The 16399-nt window shown below is 38.4% G+C and overlaps 1 protein-coding gene across 4 annotated transcripts in view; it reads left to right on the plus strand.

Annotated features, from left to right (window-relative positions):
* The first annotated feature begins 794 nt into the window (after positions 1-794).
* Positions 795-16399, plus strand: part of TBC1D23 (TBC1 domain family member 23) — a 63645-nt gene continuing 48040 nt past the window's right edge. For 2 of the 4 annotated variants that reach the window (XM_082840430.1, XM_082840431.1), the window contains exon 1: positions 977-1006. Coding sequence is in view for 2 of the 4 variants with exons in the window: in XM_082840433.1 (XP_082696559.1) it covers positions 954-1006 (53 nt within the window). In the remaining 2 variants the exon portion in view is untranslated. Of the gene's footprint in view, positions 1007-16399 lie in introns of all 4 variants that reach the window. The other 2 variants (XM_082840433.1, XM_082840432.1) reach the window with 2 other exon arrangements.

Raw genomic sequence — 16399 nt, forward strand, 5'->3', positions numbered from 1 at the left:
CATGTGGCTCTACTTCATCAGCATTAGGTCCAGGGTTTACAAAAGCATTTCCCTAGGTCCATCTTCCTGAACCCTGTGCTCAGCCCTAGGCCCAGGGATGGTCAAGGGGAAACCAAAAGCCGGCGCTTTGCTGGTGATGGTAGACACCGAGCTTGGAGGTGGAGGCCGAGGAGTCCACTCACGTGGAGTGAAGGGGAAGTAGGGTGGGAAGAGAAGAAACTTGGCAGCTCTCCCTGCTTGGAAATCCAGAGTTCTAGAATTCTAAATTTGGACTTGCCCTTCTATGTTGTTAGAAAGATATGTTTATAAAGGTGGGAGGCTAGAACATATTTCCTTTACTGTTTAGCTTTAAAAAAAAAAAAACTTTTCAAGTATTCAAACATAAAGTACGTGGCCTCCATTTGTACTTCTGACCGCGCCCCACAAACAGGGGTGAGCGTGCCTTTGCCTTACATCCCACTCTTTTCTCAAACACAGCTGTTGCACTAGGAAATGGCCCAAATGTGGCTATGCTCCTATCTCCACCCTCCCTGTAGGATTCCCCCCTCCCCTCGCCTCTCCACTATTTAAGACAGTCAAACATGACTTTAAGCAGGACGCCAAGACGCAAAGAAGCCGCAAACTGGACGCCAAGAAGCAACCCTCTCAAGGGTCTCCTACTGGGACGCACGCCCTCGCCAAGCCCCGCCCACTGCGCCCGGCCCGGTCCCCGCGGCATCCTGGGACATGTAGTCTTTGGATGGGGTAGCGGCTCTCCACGTCTCCTCCTCCAAGTTACCTTTCGCCCTCGGGACGTCGTGACGTTGCGTTTTTCGCGTTGTCGCCTCTTCCCTCTTCCTTTCCCTCTCCAGAAGCTCAGTCCCAGACTTCCGAGGACCTTTTACGACGTTGGGTCTGAGTCGGCCTCGGCGCCAGGTCCACTTTTCGGCAAAGTGACGTGGACGTCAACAGCAATGGCGGAAGGAGAAGAGGTCCTGCCACTGCCAACGTCGGGGGGCGACGGCTGGTGAGTGAAAGCCCCGGGCTGCTTTGCACTGCTTTTCTATTCTGCCTTGTCACCACCTTGCGGGTCCCCGCGGCACCGGCAGGCGCAGGCATGGAACGGGAAGACCCGTCCTCGAAGTCCGACGCCCTGCCCCGCCCCCTCTGCCTACTGGCTCTCCTCTGCCAGCCCAGTCCTGCCCAAGGGGCTAAGCCCGGACTCGATGGGAGAGGGGTGTCGTCCAGTTGCTGGGTCTCAGTTCGGCCCTCCCGGTTCATCCGCCGGTTTCCAAACTGTGCTGGAGAAGGGTGGCTTCAGGGTTGGGTTTGGCCGGAATTCCTGGCCCGGGGAGTCAGAATAGGCTGGTGAGGAAGGAAGATTCGCGGATGCAGATCTCAGGCACTGGAATACCATTTGAAGAAAAGACCCTTGAAATGACCACCGCGACCTTTGCCTGAGGGTTCAGAGGTTGAGAGATACACCCAGGCAGGATCCCTCCCACATAATTCAGACATTTTTTGTGCTAGGTTTTATTTCTCGTTTCGCGTTCCAATAGTTAACACCCTTCGTCTCTTGCACACAAGTCGTCTTTTCCCTTCCTACCACTTTCCTCACAGCTCGATTTCAGAGATTTGGTTGCGATATAAGACACTGTTCTTGCTTTACTCAAGCCTTTGTATGCTTACCTGGTCTATTCTCAGGGTTGTGGGAGGATCTCGGACAATTTTTGGTAGACTTTAGTCACCCAGTGTCGTTAATCTCTGGGAAAGTCTCCTACTTTTGAATTAATTAATCTTCACAATACACTTTTAGGGACAGCAATGTAAAAAAAAAAAGTGGAACCTTTAGAGGCTTGTAGAATTTTTACAATTGATGTAAGTGTATTGACTGCCGGTATTAGTTTTATATCTGCTTGTTCATCATATATGTACAGCTCACTGGCACTCTAATTATAATCCAGGACATTTGTAGACATGGAGTTTAATTCCTCAGGAAGAAATGGAAATCGGTGAAAGGGATAGATAATATAGTAATTGAGAAGTTTAAGTCTCAATTAGCAGACATCTCGCTCACCTTAGTACATGCACTCTCCAAGGTGTAGGATGAAAATTTATGTGACCTAGATGTAGTTTCTTTTCTCGATTTGCTTATCTTGGTGTTGGGGAGCTGTAATAGGAACACTCAGTAAGAAGGTAAAATTCCTCTTGTTCTTTGGGAGTGTGAAGAAAAGTGATATGAAAGTTCAGGGAGACAGAAACCATGTCCACTTGGAGTCATTGGGGAAAGCTTTACAGGGCTGGAAGTGTTTGAATTAGGCCTTGAAGAATGAGTAGGATCTAGACCAGCACTGTCCAATAGAAGTGTAACGTGTACCACACATGTAATTTAAATTTTCTAGTAGCCACATTAAAAAGAAACAGGTGAAATTAATTTTAATTATCTATTTTATTTAATTGAATATATCCAAAATATTATTTCAACATGTAATCATTGTTTAAAAAAACAATACTGTTACATCCTTTTTGTACCAAGTCTTAAAATTCGATGTGTATTTTACATTTATCATACATCTCTGTCTGGTTTAGCCACATTTCAAATGTTAAATAGCCACACATGGCTGGTGGCTAACATGCAGGGTCAGATTAACAGAGCAGAAAGTTCTCTATGAAGTAATAGCATGAGCAAGGACCTAGGCAAGAAAACTAATGATTTGTCTGGAGCGTAAGGACTAGAACATCATGAAATTTGCTGTTTTGGAAGAGTGAATTTGTTGTATTATAAACTGGCTGTAATAGCTGATTGAAGGCCACAAGGGGAAGTGTTTCTAGAGCTAAGGTGTCTTTAAGTTCTTAGGTTAGGAGGATTGTGAGCAGGTGTCTGATTCACAGGGGCAAGGACCATGGAGTGAATGGTTGCTAGAGGTAGTATTCTCTCTGGCATTTCTGTATCTTTGGTGAGGCTTCCCATTTTTCTCTTTTTATTTTCACGAGTGGAGGAACCCTGAGTGTTCTCTGATTTTTATTCTCCCTCCATTCTCTTCTAATCTTTTTCTCTACTCCCTCCACGCACTGGTCCCCTAGAAGTGAGTTTGAATAGAGTCAGAAAAGATTCGGATTTGGAGCCACAAGTTCAGTGAAGCCTCTGTTCTCAGAGTGCTTGTTATAGAATGGAGAGGCTTTATTCTTTTTTTTAAAAAAAATGCTGTGACATTTTTATTGTAATTTTTTTAGATAGAAATTTTTGTGAAATATATTATATATCTCATTGCCTAACCAAACTCATCTTAATGATTTAAGGTCATTCAGTTTACAAATGTAAGTGTATAAAAATAAAACTAGGGCTTCCCTGGTGGCGCAGTGGTTGAGAGTCCTCCTGTCGATGCAGGGGACACGGGTTCCTGCCCTGGTCCGGGAAGATCCCACATGCCGCGGAGCGGCTGGGCCCGTGAGCCATGGCCACTGGGCCTGAGCGTCCGGAGCCTGTGCTCCGAGGTGGGAGGGGCCACAGTGGCTAGAGGCCCGCGTGCCGCATAAATAAATAAATAAATAAATAAAACTAGGTCCCTGTCCTCAAGGAATTTGTGGACTAGTTAGAGGAGACACATTTAAGAACATCAATAACTGTTATATTTCTGTAATACACTGACACCTTTCGGGCCTATTTAGGCAGAAAGGGTAGATTGTTGCTGTTTAAATGGTCCCCTATAGCCATCCCTTTTTGAGATTGCTTTTTGTTAGTTTTTCCTGTTTTCTTTCTTTGTTGTCAGTGGTTTCTCCCAGTTTGTTCCTGATCTGTGAAGGTAAGTAACTGAACTTGTTAAATTATCTATTCATTTGTAAAAAGGCTCAGGATGGGGCCTGAAGAGCTTAAAAGTACAAGATGTCACTTTTACTTATTTACAGTTTTTCAATTATGTTTAGATCAGTGTTTCTCAAAACTTAAATTTGCATTGGGGTTACCTGGAGAGCGTGTTAAAATGCAGATTCTGATTCAGTAGATTTGCTTGGGACCCGAGATTGCATATTTCTGACTGACCAGCTACTGGGTGATGGCATTTCTGGTTCATGAACCATACTCTGGTTATCAAGGTTCTAGATAATGTGTATCTCCGAATGAGTTGGTCAGAGGAATATCTGTATGTATGTTATCTCTCTGTATGTTATAGTGTATCACCTAATACATTATACTATATATATTACATAATTATACTATAATTTATCTGACTACATGATTTATCATTGCTCTTTAGCTAGCGAACTTCTCATGGGCAGTGCTGATGGCAGGTGGCTCAGTAAATGTTTATTGTCTGAATGTGTGTATGAATGAATACAGACTTTTGTGAAATCATGTGCAGTAATATACCAAGCTGTCAATTCATATAAATTTTCTGACTCCATTGTTTTTGTGAGCTGTGTAATTGTCTGCTGGTGTAATGCTCATTTTTTATGGAAAACCAGGGTTATCAGAAACTGTGTCAGCTCTCAAACTTTCTGAAATTGCAGCCATATAAGCTCAGAGGGCATGGAGAAATCCTTGTAAAAATGTTTACAGTTTGAAATGATTTAAGTTTAATTAAAAAGTTAGTATAAGCTACAGGTTTGAAAATAAAAGAAATGTTAAATTATTACAGTCTAAAGATTGGTCATTATTCTTCTTGGTATTGAAGAAACCAGCTTTGAAATTGAGGCTTTCATTTTCTGAGGCTTTCTTTCTGAAATAACTCCTTAAGATCTAAAGTCATGATTAAAAAAAATTTTCTCTTTGGTGTACACATTGATTGTACAACAACTGTTGGTATTCTGAGTTTGCTTAGTTAAAATTTTTTGTACAACTTTTCTTAAATTGTTGCTAAACTTCTATTAAAATTGTAGAAATATCAGTTCCATAAAGAAGCCTCTATTGTTGTAATTTGAAATGCGAATAGGAATTGTTTTGAGAATAATGGGGTCTTTTTCAAAGTTTTGTGCACTTTGTGAATAGTACTCTCAGTGCTTTCCATTTCATAAGCATTGAAATAGAGATTTAAAGGGTCACTTAGGGAGCAGGTGATTGCAATTTCAGACATGATAAAATGAATAAAGAAATACATTTAATATGAAAGAGAATGTAACCCATTGCTTAAGAAGAATATTGGTAGCTTGTAGTTATAGCAAGACTAGATATTACCTTACAAAAAATGAAGAGAAAATGAACCTTACTGGCTGGAATTAGGAGTTTTTAAGTGACAACTGTTAGATTTTGTAAACTGTAAGTAGAGGGTAGACAAAAATTAGACATTAAGACTTATTTTGTTTATAGTATTTACATTAATGTTATTATTGTAATTCAGATTTTACTGTTTTTAGAGGTAATTCCTAAATAATAATTCACACTTTTAGGATTTTGTTCCTGTGGATGTTTTAATATCCACAGGTAAGAGTTAGTAATTGGTTTTTGCACGCTAAAGAAATGTATTCAATTAATTTATTTCTATTTATTTGTACTCACTGCTGAGAATACAGGTGCATTCCCTATCTGAGTATAGTGAGGCACTTCAGGTAATTCTGGAGCACGAGTTAAGTGTACTGCGATGCACAGCCAACTCATGAGTAGGTGTCTTCTGAACAGAATTGATAAAGTATGCTTGGCAAATCTTTTCTGCTGCTTATGGTGAAATGTGGATTCTACTTGGTATAAACCAAAGACAGTGCCCCCCCGCCCCGCCCCATGTATCAAAAAGCAAAATAGAGGCAAAGCATTCCTAATTCATTCAGTAAACATTAACTAAATACTGGTTATATTCAAGCTGCTATGTAGTGTTGTAGAAAAAATTTGAAACATTTAAAACCAGAACTGTGCATTGTTCTGACATTCTTGGGCACTGCAGTTTTTCATCATTTTAGCCCTAGGAAAGATACATGAAGATATCTTCTGAAGATACTTAAGTACTTGTGTTGTTGGAAATTACATGCTTTAGCAGAGTAGTATAGGATTATACAGCTTGAAAAGGGACAATGCTTGAAGTGACTTATTTAGATATTGAGAATTACACATGGAAAACAAATCAGTCCCATATGTTAGGTTCATAAGAGCAAATTGTTGTTTGTGGAAATGCAAGAGCAGTAAGAGCCAATTAAAAAAAACCACCTATTTCCTGAAATTTAATGTATATTTGTTTTTAAGAGTCTGTCTTACCTTTTGACCTGAGTCGAGAAAATGATGACTAATTAAATAATTTGTTTCACATCTTCCTTCTTCTCCAAGGTTAAAGGAGGTTTTTCTTATCCCTAAGCAGACATAGCATTTCGTAGTTGGGTGAGAACGCTGTAGCATGTGCTTTCCTTACTTTAAAGTAGTTGTTACATAAAGCTAGTTGCTATGGTGGTATTTAATAATTTCACTAAGAAGATATAAGAAAATACTATGTTTATGTAGAGCTTTATCTTTTGTATACTATCTCATTTTGGCTCTTAGAACAATTCTATGCAGAAGGGAAATTATGAATTATTGTCCTTTCCTTGTTAGAGATGAGAGAACAGGCATAGGGAGGTTAGACAATAGACCCAGTGAGTGGAAAATCTGGAACTTAAACTCATGGCTCTTTAAGCCCTGTGCTCTTTCTAAAGTTGATTGTGTGTACAGTGTATAGTTCACAAATACTTTAACAGACAGCTAGAGAGAACCCAGTTAAAAATATGCTAATCCTATACCCAATCAACCATGTGTTTTGAAACATACAATATGCAAAGTTGTGCTTTGTTGAACATATGGTGTGTATTTTCTGTGGCACTTTACAAGGCTCTAAGGATATGCATAAGCTGTGAAACACATTATTTTTCTTGCATCCACAGGAAGGGACAATTCATGAGTGATATGGTGGGATATACAGAGCATTATATACTATAACTTTATATCTCTATGGTTTTCATAATGTGTCCTCATATCTCTTGCCAGAAATCACATAAATAGGTTAGTTTTTTATCTTAAGATATTATGGTTACAGGGACTTCCCTGGTGGAGCAGTGGTTAAGAATCCGCCTGCCAATGCAGGGGACACGGGTTCGAGCCCTGGTCCGGGATGATCCCACATGCCGCAGGGCAGCTAAGCCCGTGCGCCACAACTACTGAGCCTGTGCTCTAGAGCCTGCGTGCCCTAGAGCCTGTGCTCTGCAACAAGAGGGGCCACTACAAGGAGAAGCCCATGCACCCCAACGAAGAGTAGCCCCCACTTGCTGCAACTAGAGAAAGCCCGCACGCAGCAACGAAGACCCAACCCAGCCAAAAATAAATAAATAAATAAATTTTAAAAAGCTATTATGGTTACAAATATCATCTAGATTATATATATAATATGTTATATATTTAAATGTATTTATGTAATAAGTTATATATTAAATATATGTAAATATATAAGTAATACAATTATATGTATCATTTATGGAAGTAAAATTATAATTTTTGATTTACTTATTTAGTTTGTGAGAGCACAGTAGTGGTATTTAATTAGAACATGTAAACAATTACACAGTTTTAATAACTCTCACCTCAGTAATTTTTTCATTGTTTTTATTCAGTGATGTAGGAGAAATAAGAAACTTGCTTTTAAAATCGCTTCCTTGTGGTTATTGTCCCTCTACAGAGTTTCTGGTCTCTGTTTTGAAGTATAAAAGTGACGCATAGAAGGATGTATTCATCTCATATGGGTGTGCAGTTGAATACCAAACATTCTTGAGCTTATTTAGTAGATTCCATTTAGATTTAACCACTGACATGAAAATAAATGAGAGCCTATTTTATTGAATAAGTTCTCACTAATGTTGGAATTCAGGTTTAAAAAATAAATCCGTTATGTATTTCTTTGCCAAACTATGATCTCCATTGGTAAAGTACCTTTGGAAAGAATTGCCCAAATGTTGCAAATATTGTCACCTCATTTGCAGTAATTGTTCCTTTATCTTCCAAAATGATGGTTTCAAGAAAAGGAATATTGGGGGTATTTCTTTTCTCATTACATTTTGAGTAAAGTGGAAATTTGTAATAGAAACAGGTAATTTGCTGTTTTGTGTTGACTTGTGCTGTTTTCATCCCATTCTTTCTTTGAGGCAAAAGGTATACACTATTTTCAGTTTCCAGATAAACTAGTGCTTTGGTTGGGGGGTGAGGGGAAAGACGCTGATGCATTTCTTTTTGCCTTAAAAGTGGTAGAAAGTCACCTTATATGTATAGAAAAGAACAGTGTGTTGGGGACTTTTTATTTTGAGGAAGCATGGAAGAGCAAAAGGATTTAGAACACTCTCTAAAGTTAACTGCTCATTAGTAGAGAGATGTTCTTCCATTTTGTAAGCCAAGTCTTACAGAAAATGCATTGCAACATTACACATATGGTAAAGTTATAAGCAGCTTTTTTTTTAAATGCTTACACAAAAATTCCTGAGTTTTTTCTTAGCAGAAGAAGGTATACCATTGGTGCAATTTGATCTATGTGGATTATGGATCAAAAATAAGTTTATGAAAATTTAAAGCATCTGGTCCATTTGTACTGTAGTTAATTTTAGTAGTTTACAGAGCAGTCTGTGATCACTGTCTCCTTTGCCTATTGCACAGTGCTGAAATATTGTAGCTATCATGTTTGTTTGTCATCTCAAGCCAAGAGGACTAGATTTAGCACCTTCTTTACTTGGCCAAGATCCTAGTTAAACACAAATTCTGCAGAGGATTACAGTATTTGATAGGGGAATCTCCCAAAGCTGCTTTTGTGGATCTGATCCTGATACATAGTTTCACTATTTTTTTTTTTCAAGCTGGTGGATGGGGTGTTTTTCCCCTTGGCATTCAAATATACATTTTGTTAAAATACTGTAACAGTGTGTCTGACAAGAATCCAGATAACTTCAAGATTTTGCAGTTAACAAATTGTGCTCTCATGGACTGTAAGGTGTCATGGTCATTTCCAAATGTGCCATAATACTATTTGCTGTTAGAATGCTTTGATAATTTGAGATTGGTATTTTAAAATAAGTTGCATAATACATATTATGGTCAACTCCATCCATATCTACTGTACAAGCAAATCTGTAACAAAGTTCTGGTATTTCCATTTCGAACAAATGTCACAAAATATTCAGGAACAAAGTAAGGAGTTTTGGTTTGGTAGTAATTTGTAACAAGTGTGCTAACGATAGTAGCAAAATAAGTTCAGACAAAGCTTGGTGCTGATGTCTCATGACCTGGGCATTAAGAAATAACCAGAAGTCTGATGGCACAAATTAAGTCATGAAACCACAACTCAACATGTGCAACTTGTCACTGTTACACAATTTGCTGGTGCTCAGGACTAGTTAGCTGGCTATTTTTGAGTTTTAAATAATTGATCAGAAGCTTGTGCCTGGGTATAATGTGTATACATGAGCAAGCTGGCCTGTCATTGTTTACTCTGTGCTCATCAGCAGTTTACATTCTAAACAAATTGGAATGAACTACAGCTCAAAAAGAGCCGCTCCCGTCTCTGTTCAATGGGATTAGATAATAGGACCTGGGCTAAAACCTTGGAGGAGCCAGCTAGACTGTAAGCTACATGAGAGCACCGGCTTTGTTTACTGCTAGATCTTCAGTGCCTCACACAGTGGCTAGCATGTAGTAGGTGCTTCAATACATATTTATTGAAGATTTGAAAAAAGAATACTTTTGTTAGGGAGGAAAGAATTCAGAGCATGGGTTAGAGAGAGTTACAGGAGAAGTACTGCAAACTGAAGGCAGAGTGTTTTAATGAGAGAGTCTAACTTTGCAGAGTATGTGAAGAAGATGAGGACCAGGAACGATGACTAATGACTCCTTGGAGCAGTTTTATTAGAGCAATGGAGGGTTTGAGTGAATGAGAAGAGACGACGTGGAGGCGAGTGGAGACTACAGTTTGCAGGGCGTTGAACCGTAAAGGGAAAGAGAGAGATGACTTTTTGAAAGGGAGGTCACATGTAGGACCTTTTGAATAAGCAAATGTGGAAATATTGGGGGAAAGGAGAATAATCATAGGCTATATTGTTCTTTATATATTTGAATGTTAGGAATACTTTCAGTGAAGAGTTCTGAGTCCATTTTATCTCTTGGCTCTGTTTAATACAGTAACCCCTCTGTATCCTTGAGTTCCATATACAGGAGTGTAGAACCTGTAGTTTTGGAACCCGGGAATACAGAAGGCCGACTGTACTATGGCGTTTTATATAAGGGATTTGAGCATCTTTGGGTTTTTGGTATCTGCAGCGGGTCCTGGAATCAATCTCCAACCGATACGGAGGGATGACTATACTACTGCTAGCAGTCAGAGGTTTGAACAATATCCTTTGCAGTAGAAATAACACATTTAAGATGTTTACACAGCAGGTGTTGGGCTTTTATTGATTTCCCCTGTAATGCGGTTTTTGTATTTTTCTTGTAATCACATAATAATGTATCTTAGATCCTGACCATTTTAAGACACAAAATTAATTTTTTAAAAAATTGGTAATTTGGGTTTTCTCTAGTTTCTCTGTACTCTTCATTTAAGCTTAGGTGATTATGTATATTTCTAGGTCCTAAGTGTTGTTTTTTTTTTTTTTTTGGTACGCGGGCCCCTCAGTGTTGTGGCCTCTCCCGTTGCGGAGCACAGGCTCCGGACGCGCAGGCTCAGCGGCCATGGCTCACGGACCCAGCCACTCCGCGGCATGTGGGATCTTCCCAGACCGGGGCATGAACCCGCATTCCCTGCATCGGCAGGCGGACTCTCAACCACTGCGCCACCAGGGAAGCCCCTAAGTGGTCTTTTTGAACTACTATAATCTTTGATTGTTTAAATAATTACAGGAAAGGATTGGATTTTAAAGAATTTTGAAAACTAGTGAAGTTGACTTAGCTTACTTGGTAGACTGAGAAGCTTGATGAATTAAAACGATTTGTTTCCAACCCAGAAAACATTCTGTCCTAAGTGTTTTAGCAATTTATCTCAGTATGCTTTTGGGTGACAAGAGTCTATTTTGAAGTTGAATAGGCTATGGGAAGTCATACAGGCCATCTAATAAGTTGCTGGGAATGATTGCTAATTGCTTAATTCTAGGGCTACTTCATTATTTCATATGTATGCTTTCTATTAAAAAAAACTTATTGAGTGCTTACTTTGCCTTTAAAGATTTAATCTTGACTAAATGAAGAGTTACTTAGTATTCCTACACGCATGTTTTCGCTTGTCTTCTAATTTTAGTTTTTTCCACATTTTACTGTTGTCTCATTTGTGCCTCAGGATTTGTGTCACATGTACCCAGCCGTGGTTCATGTGAACAGCAACTCACTGTCTGACACACTTCTTTTTGGGGAAACAGTGAATCTTCAATGCCTGTGGAGTCTTGTATGGAGACGGTCCTGAAAAAGAAAGTTGGAAAGGACAGATTCAGGCAAGGTGTAGTCATTAAGATGGAATGAAAGAAGAGTGGGAGTGATAGTCTAGTAGAACAGGAGATAATTCATGTGTTGTATAAATACTCTCCACCTCTTTTGATTGGATAGTATCTGATACTATCCCTGTTTTACAGGTGAAGAAACCGAGTTTGTATCTTAGGTCACACGGCTGTTAAAATTGTATAGAATCTGATGTCATGTTTTCTGATTTTAAATTTTATATTATTTTCTCTGTAACACATTGTTTCTAAGCCTTTATATTCTTAATTTTTGATGCTTTTGCTGTTGAGCTGCCATGGCAACTGTTGAGGAGTCTGTTCCTTTCCCACACCGGTAGTTAGCAAGTAGTATCAATTTGAGAAGTTAAAGAGGCAAGGCGAGCTGTTATCCCCTTAACAACGCTAAGGTGAGGCTTGGACCCTTCATAGTGATACACTCCCTTCATTGAAGTAGTAAATGAGGGTTGACACAAAAGCTTCCTCTTAAAGCCCTAAATTAAAGAGTCTGTAAACTATTTCTAATGAAGTTACTTTTTTGAGATGTAATTTATGAATCGTAAAAATACATCCATTTAAAGTGTACAGTTCACTGGTTTTAGTATATTCCCAGAGTTACGCAGTCATCACCATGATCTAAGTTTAGAGTGTTTTCATTACCCCCAAAGAAACCCCATACCCATTAGCATCCGTCTTACTCCCCTATCACCCCAGGTCATAATGATCTACTTTCTATCTCTATACATTTGCCTGTTTTGGACATTTCATGTGAACGAAATCATACATATGTGGCCTTTGTGTCTGATTTCTTTCACTGAGCATAATTTTCAAGGTTCACACGTGTTGCATGTTATCAACACTTCATTCCTTTCTATTGCTTAGTATTCCAGTGTATGAATACACATTTTATTTATTCATCAGATGATGGACATTTGGATTGTTTCTACTTTTTTGGCTATTATGAATAATATAGTACTGTTATAAATATTCTTTAGAAGTTTTTTGTTGTTGCCTTTTTTAATGTGATAAGACATACATAACATAAAATTTGCCATTTTAACATGTACAATTAAGTGACATTAAATACATTTACAATGTTGTGCAACCATCACCACTGTCTATTTCCAGAATTTTTGATCATCCCAAACAGAAACTCTCTACCTAATAAATAATAGCTCCCCATTGCCCCCTACCTCCAGCCTCTATTCTACTTTTTGTCTTTATGAATTTACCTATTTTAGGTACCTCATATAAGTGGGATCATACACTGTTTGCCCTTTTGTGACTTTTTTGTCCCCACTTAGCATTTGTCTTCAGAGTTCATTCATGTTGTAGCATGTGTCAGAATTTCCTTCCTTTTTAAGGCTAACATTCCATTGTATATATATATATGTACCACATTTTGTTTATCCATTCATACATCAATGAATATTTGGGTTGTTTCTATATTTTTGGCTGTTGTGAATAATACTGCTGTGAACATGGATGTACAAATACCTGTTTGAATCCTTGCTTTCAGTTCTTTTGGGTATATACCCTGAAGTGGAATTGCTAGGTAATATGGTAAATCTGCGTTCAACTTTTTAAAGAACTGCCAAACTTTTCCACAGTTGGCTGTGCCATTTTTCATTCCCACTAGCTAGCAATGCACAAGAATTCTAATTTCTCCATATTTTTGCCCCCTCTCCCCCTTTTTTTTTGATACTAGCCATCCTAATGGATGTGTTGTATAGTATCTCATTGTGGTTTATGTACAAGTTTTTGTGTGGTGTATGTATTGTATTCTCTCCTGTGTATGTATACCTAGGAGTCGAATTGCTGTGTCATATTGCAACTTTAACATTTTGAGGATCTGTCAAACCAATTTCAAAAATAGCTGAACCATTTTACATTCCTACCAGCAATGTATGAAGGTTCCAGTTTCTATTATGACTTTTTGGTATTAGCCATCCTTGTGAGTGTGAAGTGGCATCTCCTTTGTGGGTTTTCCTTTTTCTCATTGTGGTTTTGATTTGAGTTTCCCTAATGGCTAATGATGATGTGTGTCTTTTTATGTACTTATTGGCTATTTGTGTATCTTTTTTTTTTTAAGAAACATGAGTAGTTTTTATTTATTTATTTATTAATTCATTCATTCACTTAGGCTGCATTGGGTTTTTGTTGCTGTGCGCGGGCTTTCTCTAGTTGCAGCGAGCAGGGGCTACTCTTCGTTACGGTGCCCGGGCTTCTCATTGCAGTGGCTTCTCTTGTTGTGGAACACGGGCTCTAGGCACAAGAGCTTCAGTAGTTGTGGCACGCGGGCTCAGTAGTTGTGGCTCATGGGCTCCAGAGCACAGGCTTAGTAGTTGTGGCGCATGGGCTTAGTTGCTCTGCGGCATGTGGGATCTTCCCGGACCAGGGATTGAACCCGTGTCCCCCGCATTGGCAGGCGGATTCTTAACACTGCGCCACCAGGGAAGCTCCTGTGTATCTTTATTTTGTAGAAAGGAGAGTCGTCAGATGCTTTGGAAAGGTCAAATTAAGGTAAATATTTGATTATTAGGAAGGAGCATAGGGAGAGTGGTCCCTCTGGAGTTGTGGGTGTCAGAAAGGAGGAGGAATGATTGGGTGCGTAAGAGGAGGAGTTGAGTGGAAGATGAGGGAGAAGTGGTGACATATGTTGTCAAGAATACTTTCAGAAAGCTTTGCTGGGAAAGGAACAACCAAGAGTTTGGTTACCTACGTGAAAGGAAAGTTTGGAGGAGTTTTTGTGGTTGTCATTATTGATGTTGTTTCTAATAGCAATACTTGAGTATATGGCTCAGAGGAAAGAGCCAGTGGAGAAAGAGAAGTGGAAGATAGGAGAGAGAGGGATAATGGTGGCACATGGCTCTAGAGGAGTTGGGGTGGGGCGGGGTTGGGGAGGGAGGGATGAGGGAGATAAGACCCAGGTGAAGTTATCAGTCTTGGACTAGAGAAAGGATATGTAGACATCTGTGCATATAGGGAAGAAGGAAATGATGTCTGGGATAATAAGTTACTTATGTTTGGTTTTGGAGAGTGGCTGAGATCAAAGGGAAGAGAAGCCTGCTGTCCTATATTTTCTCTTTGGAGTCAGAAGTAATGTCACTTGAGGTAAAGTGGGCTGGGTAGGGAGTCTGAAGAAAGTGGTAAATAGAAGATTTTTAGGTAACATTGATGCCTAGAAGAAATAGATGGTGGTGAATATATGATAGCGTCATGAAGTTGTCTTAATTTCTTTTCCCATGAAGTCCTCAGTGAGCAGAGTATAGGAACTGGTTAGATTATCCCATTGTTAGGATTTTGCAGCTTTCTGAATGTGGCAGGAAGACAGAGGAGTGAAGTTCAGGGTGTTAAGAATGTGCTTGAAGTCTTAGGCCATGGAATTAATACTGAGGACATAAAGTGAAGCCACATGAAAGTTCTTATAGCAAATCTGTGCCACCCTTCCACCCTCTACTTTTAACTCCTTACACAGGAAGCATGGGGAGGATATCCCTTCTCCAAAATTAATTTTCTTCCATGCTCAAAAATAGAAACAAATATTTTTACATCTTTTAACTTCCTTCCAAGTTTATCATATATTTAAACTTTTAGAAAAGTTTGTTGTCAATATGGGTTGCACTTGTTTATTTTTTTTTTACACTTTCAGTATGAGAGAACTAAAATAAATTAATATATGTATGTTACATATGCCACATTGTTTTCTTCTTACTGATTATGTGAAATAGTCTTAAGTAGTAGATACTTAATACTTTAAGCAAGGACATATATGTTTGAGGTGAGAATTATTATCATCTTTTTTCTCCTTGCAAGTATTTGTGCATTTTCGAGGATACAGATAATAATCCCCCCTAAAACAAAACAAAACAGAGCAAAATAAATTAAAATTCCCCTGTAAGTAAACCACTAGAAATAAACTTTTTAAATATCCTTCCCCATGTGTATGGGAAAGACTGGGTGGGGAGTGGGGATAATGTACTTTTTCTTTTAAACATGTATGCTTGGATGTTAATTTTATTTTATTTTTTTAGTTATTTCTGAGATATACATTTTAAAGTAATAACTAGAATTATGACTTATAACATTATACCTTCGACTCCACCATCTTGGTTCCTCCCTGGATGTTAATTTTAAAATTTTTTCTTAAAAACTTAATACATGTCCTTAATATCATAAACAGTTTCCATTTTATTAATTGTTTTTTAGCATTTTAAACTGTTGCTTAGTATTCCGTCTGCTGATTTAAATCAATTCCTCATTTTAGGACAACTTACATTGTGTGTAGTTTTTCATAGTTAAAATAAGCACTGCTTTGAACATGCCTGTAGCTGACTCACTTTACTCATTCTTAATTATTGCTTGGTGAAAGGTATATATGTTAAAAAGGAATCCATAAATGTTATTTAAATTATTCAAAAAGTACATACAAATATAATATGTATTATAAGTATACTCAAGCTGTACTGACTGATGCTATGTGAGAAGTGAAAGTTTCCTTCCTATTTCATTTCTCTGAAGTACCCACCTTTCACAATTTTGTTTTTTGTTCAAATGGATACTATCATAATTCTAAATAATATTTGATGTCTGCATTACCTAACTTTTAACATTAAAGAATATTGATTATTGAATAATTCTTGAGGGAATTTGTGCTAAGGATAAGTGGGAAAAGATTAGCACAAGGAAAATTTAGAAAGTACATAAATACCAAACAGTAGGGGGACAGCCAAATCAATTACTCAGCCATTAAAAATCTTATTTTTTAAGAGTATTGAATGACTCAGAGAAATGTGTGTGATATTTTTGAAAAATATAAATGAGTGAATCCTGCAGAGCATAAAATTATATATTCGATATAAGGACTTACCTAGTAGTCCAGCGAGTAAGATTTCAAACTCCCAATGCAGGGGGCTCGGGTTTGATCCCTGGTCGGGGAACTAGATCCCTCACACATGCTGCAACTAAGAAGTCCACATGCCGCAACTAAAGATCCTGCATGCCACAACTAAGACCT

Source organism: Leucopleurus acutus (assembly GCF_964270905.1).
Source record: "Leucopleurus acutus genome assembly, chromosome: 5".
In the NCBI taxonomy this organism is placed as follows: Eukaryota; Metazoa; Chordata; class Mammalia; order Artiodactyla; family Delphinidae; genus Leucopleurus; species Leucopleurus acutus.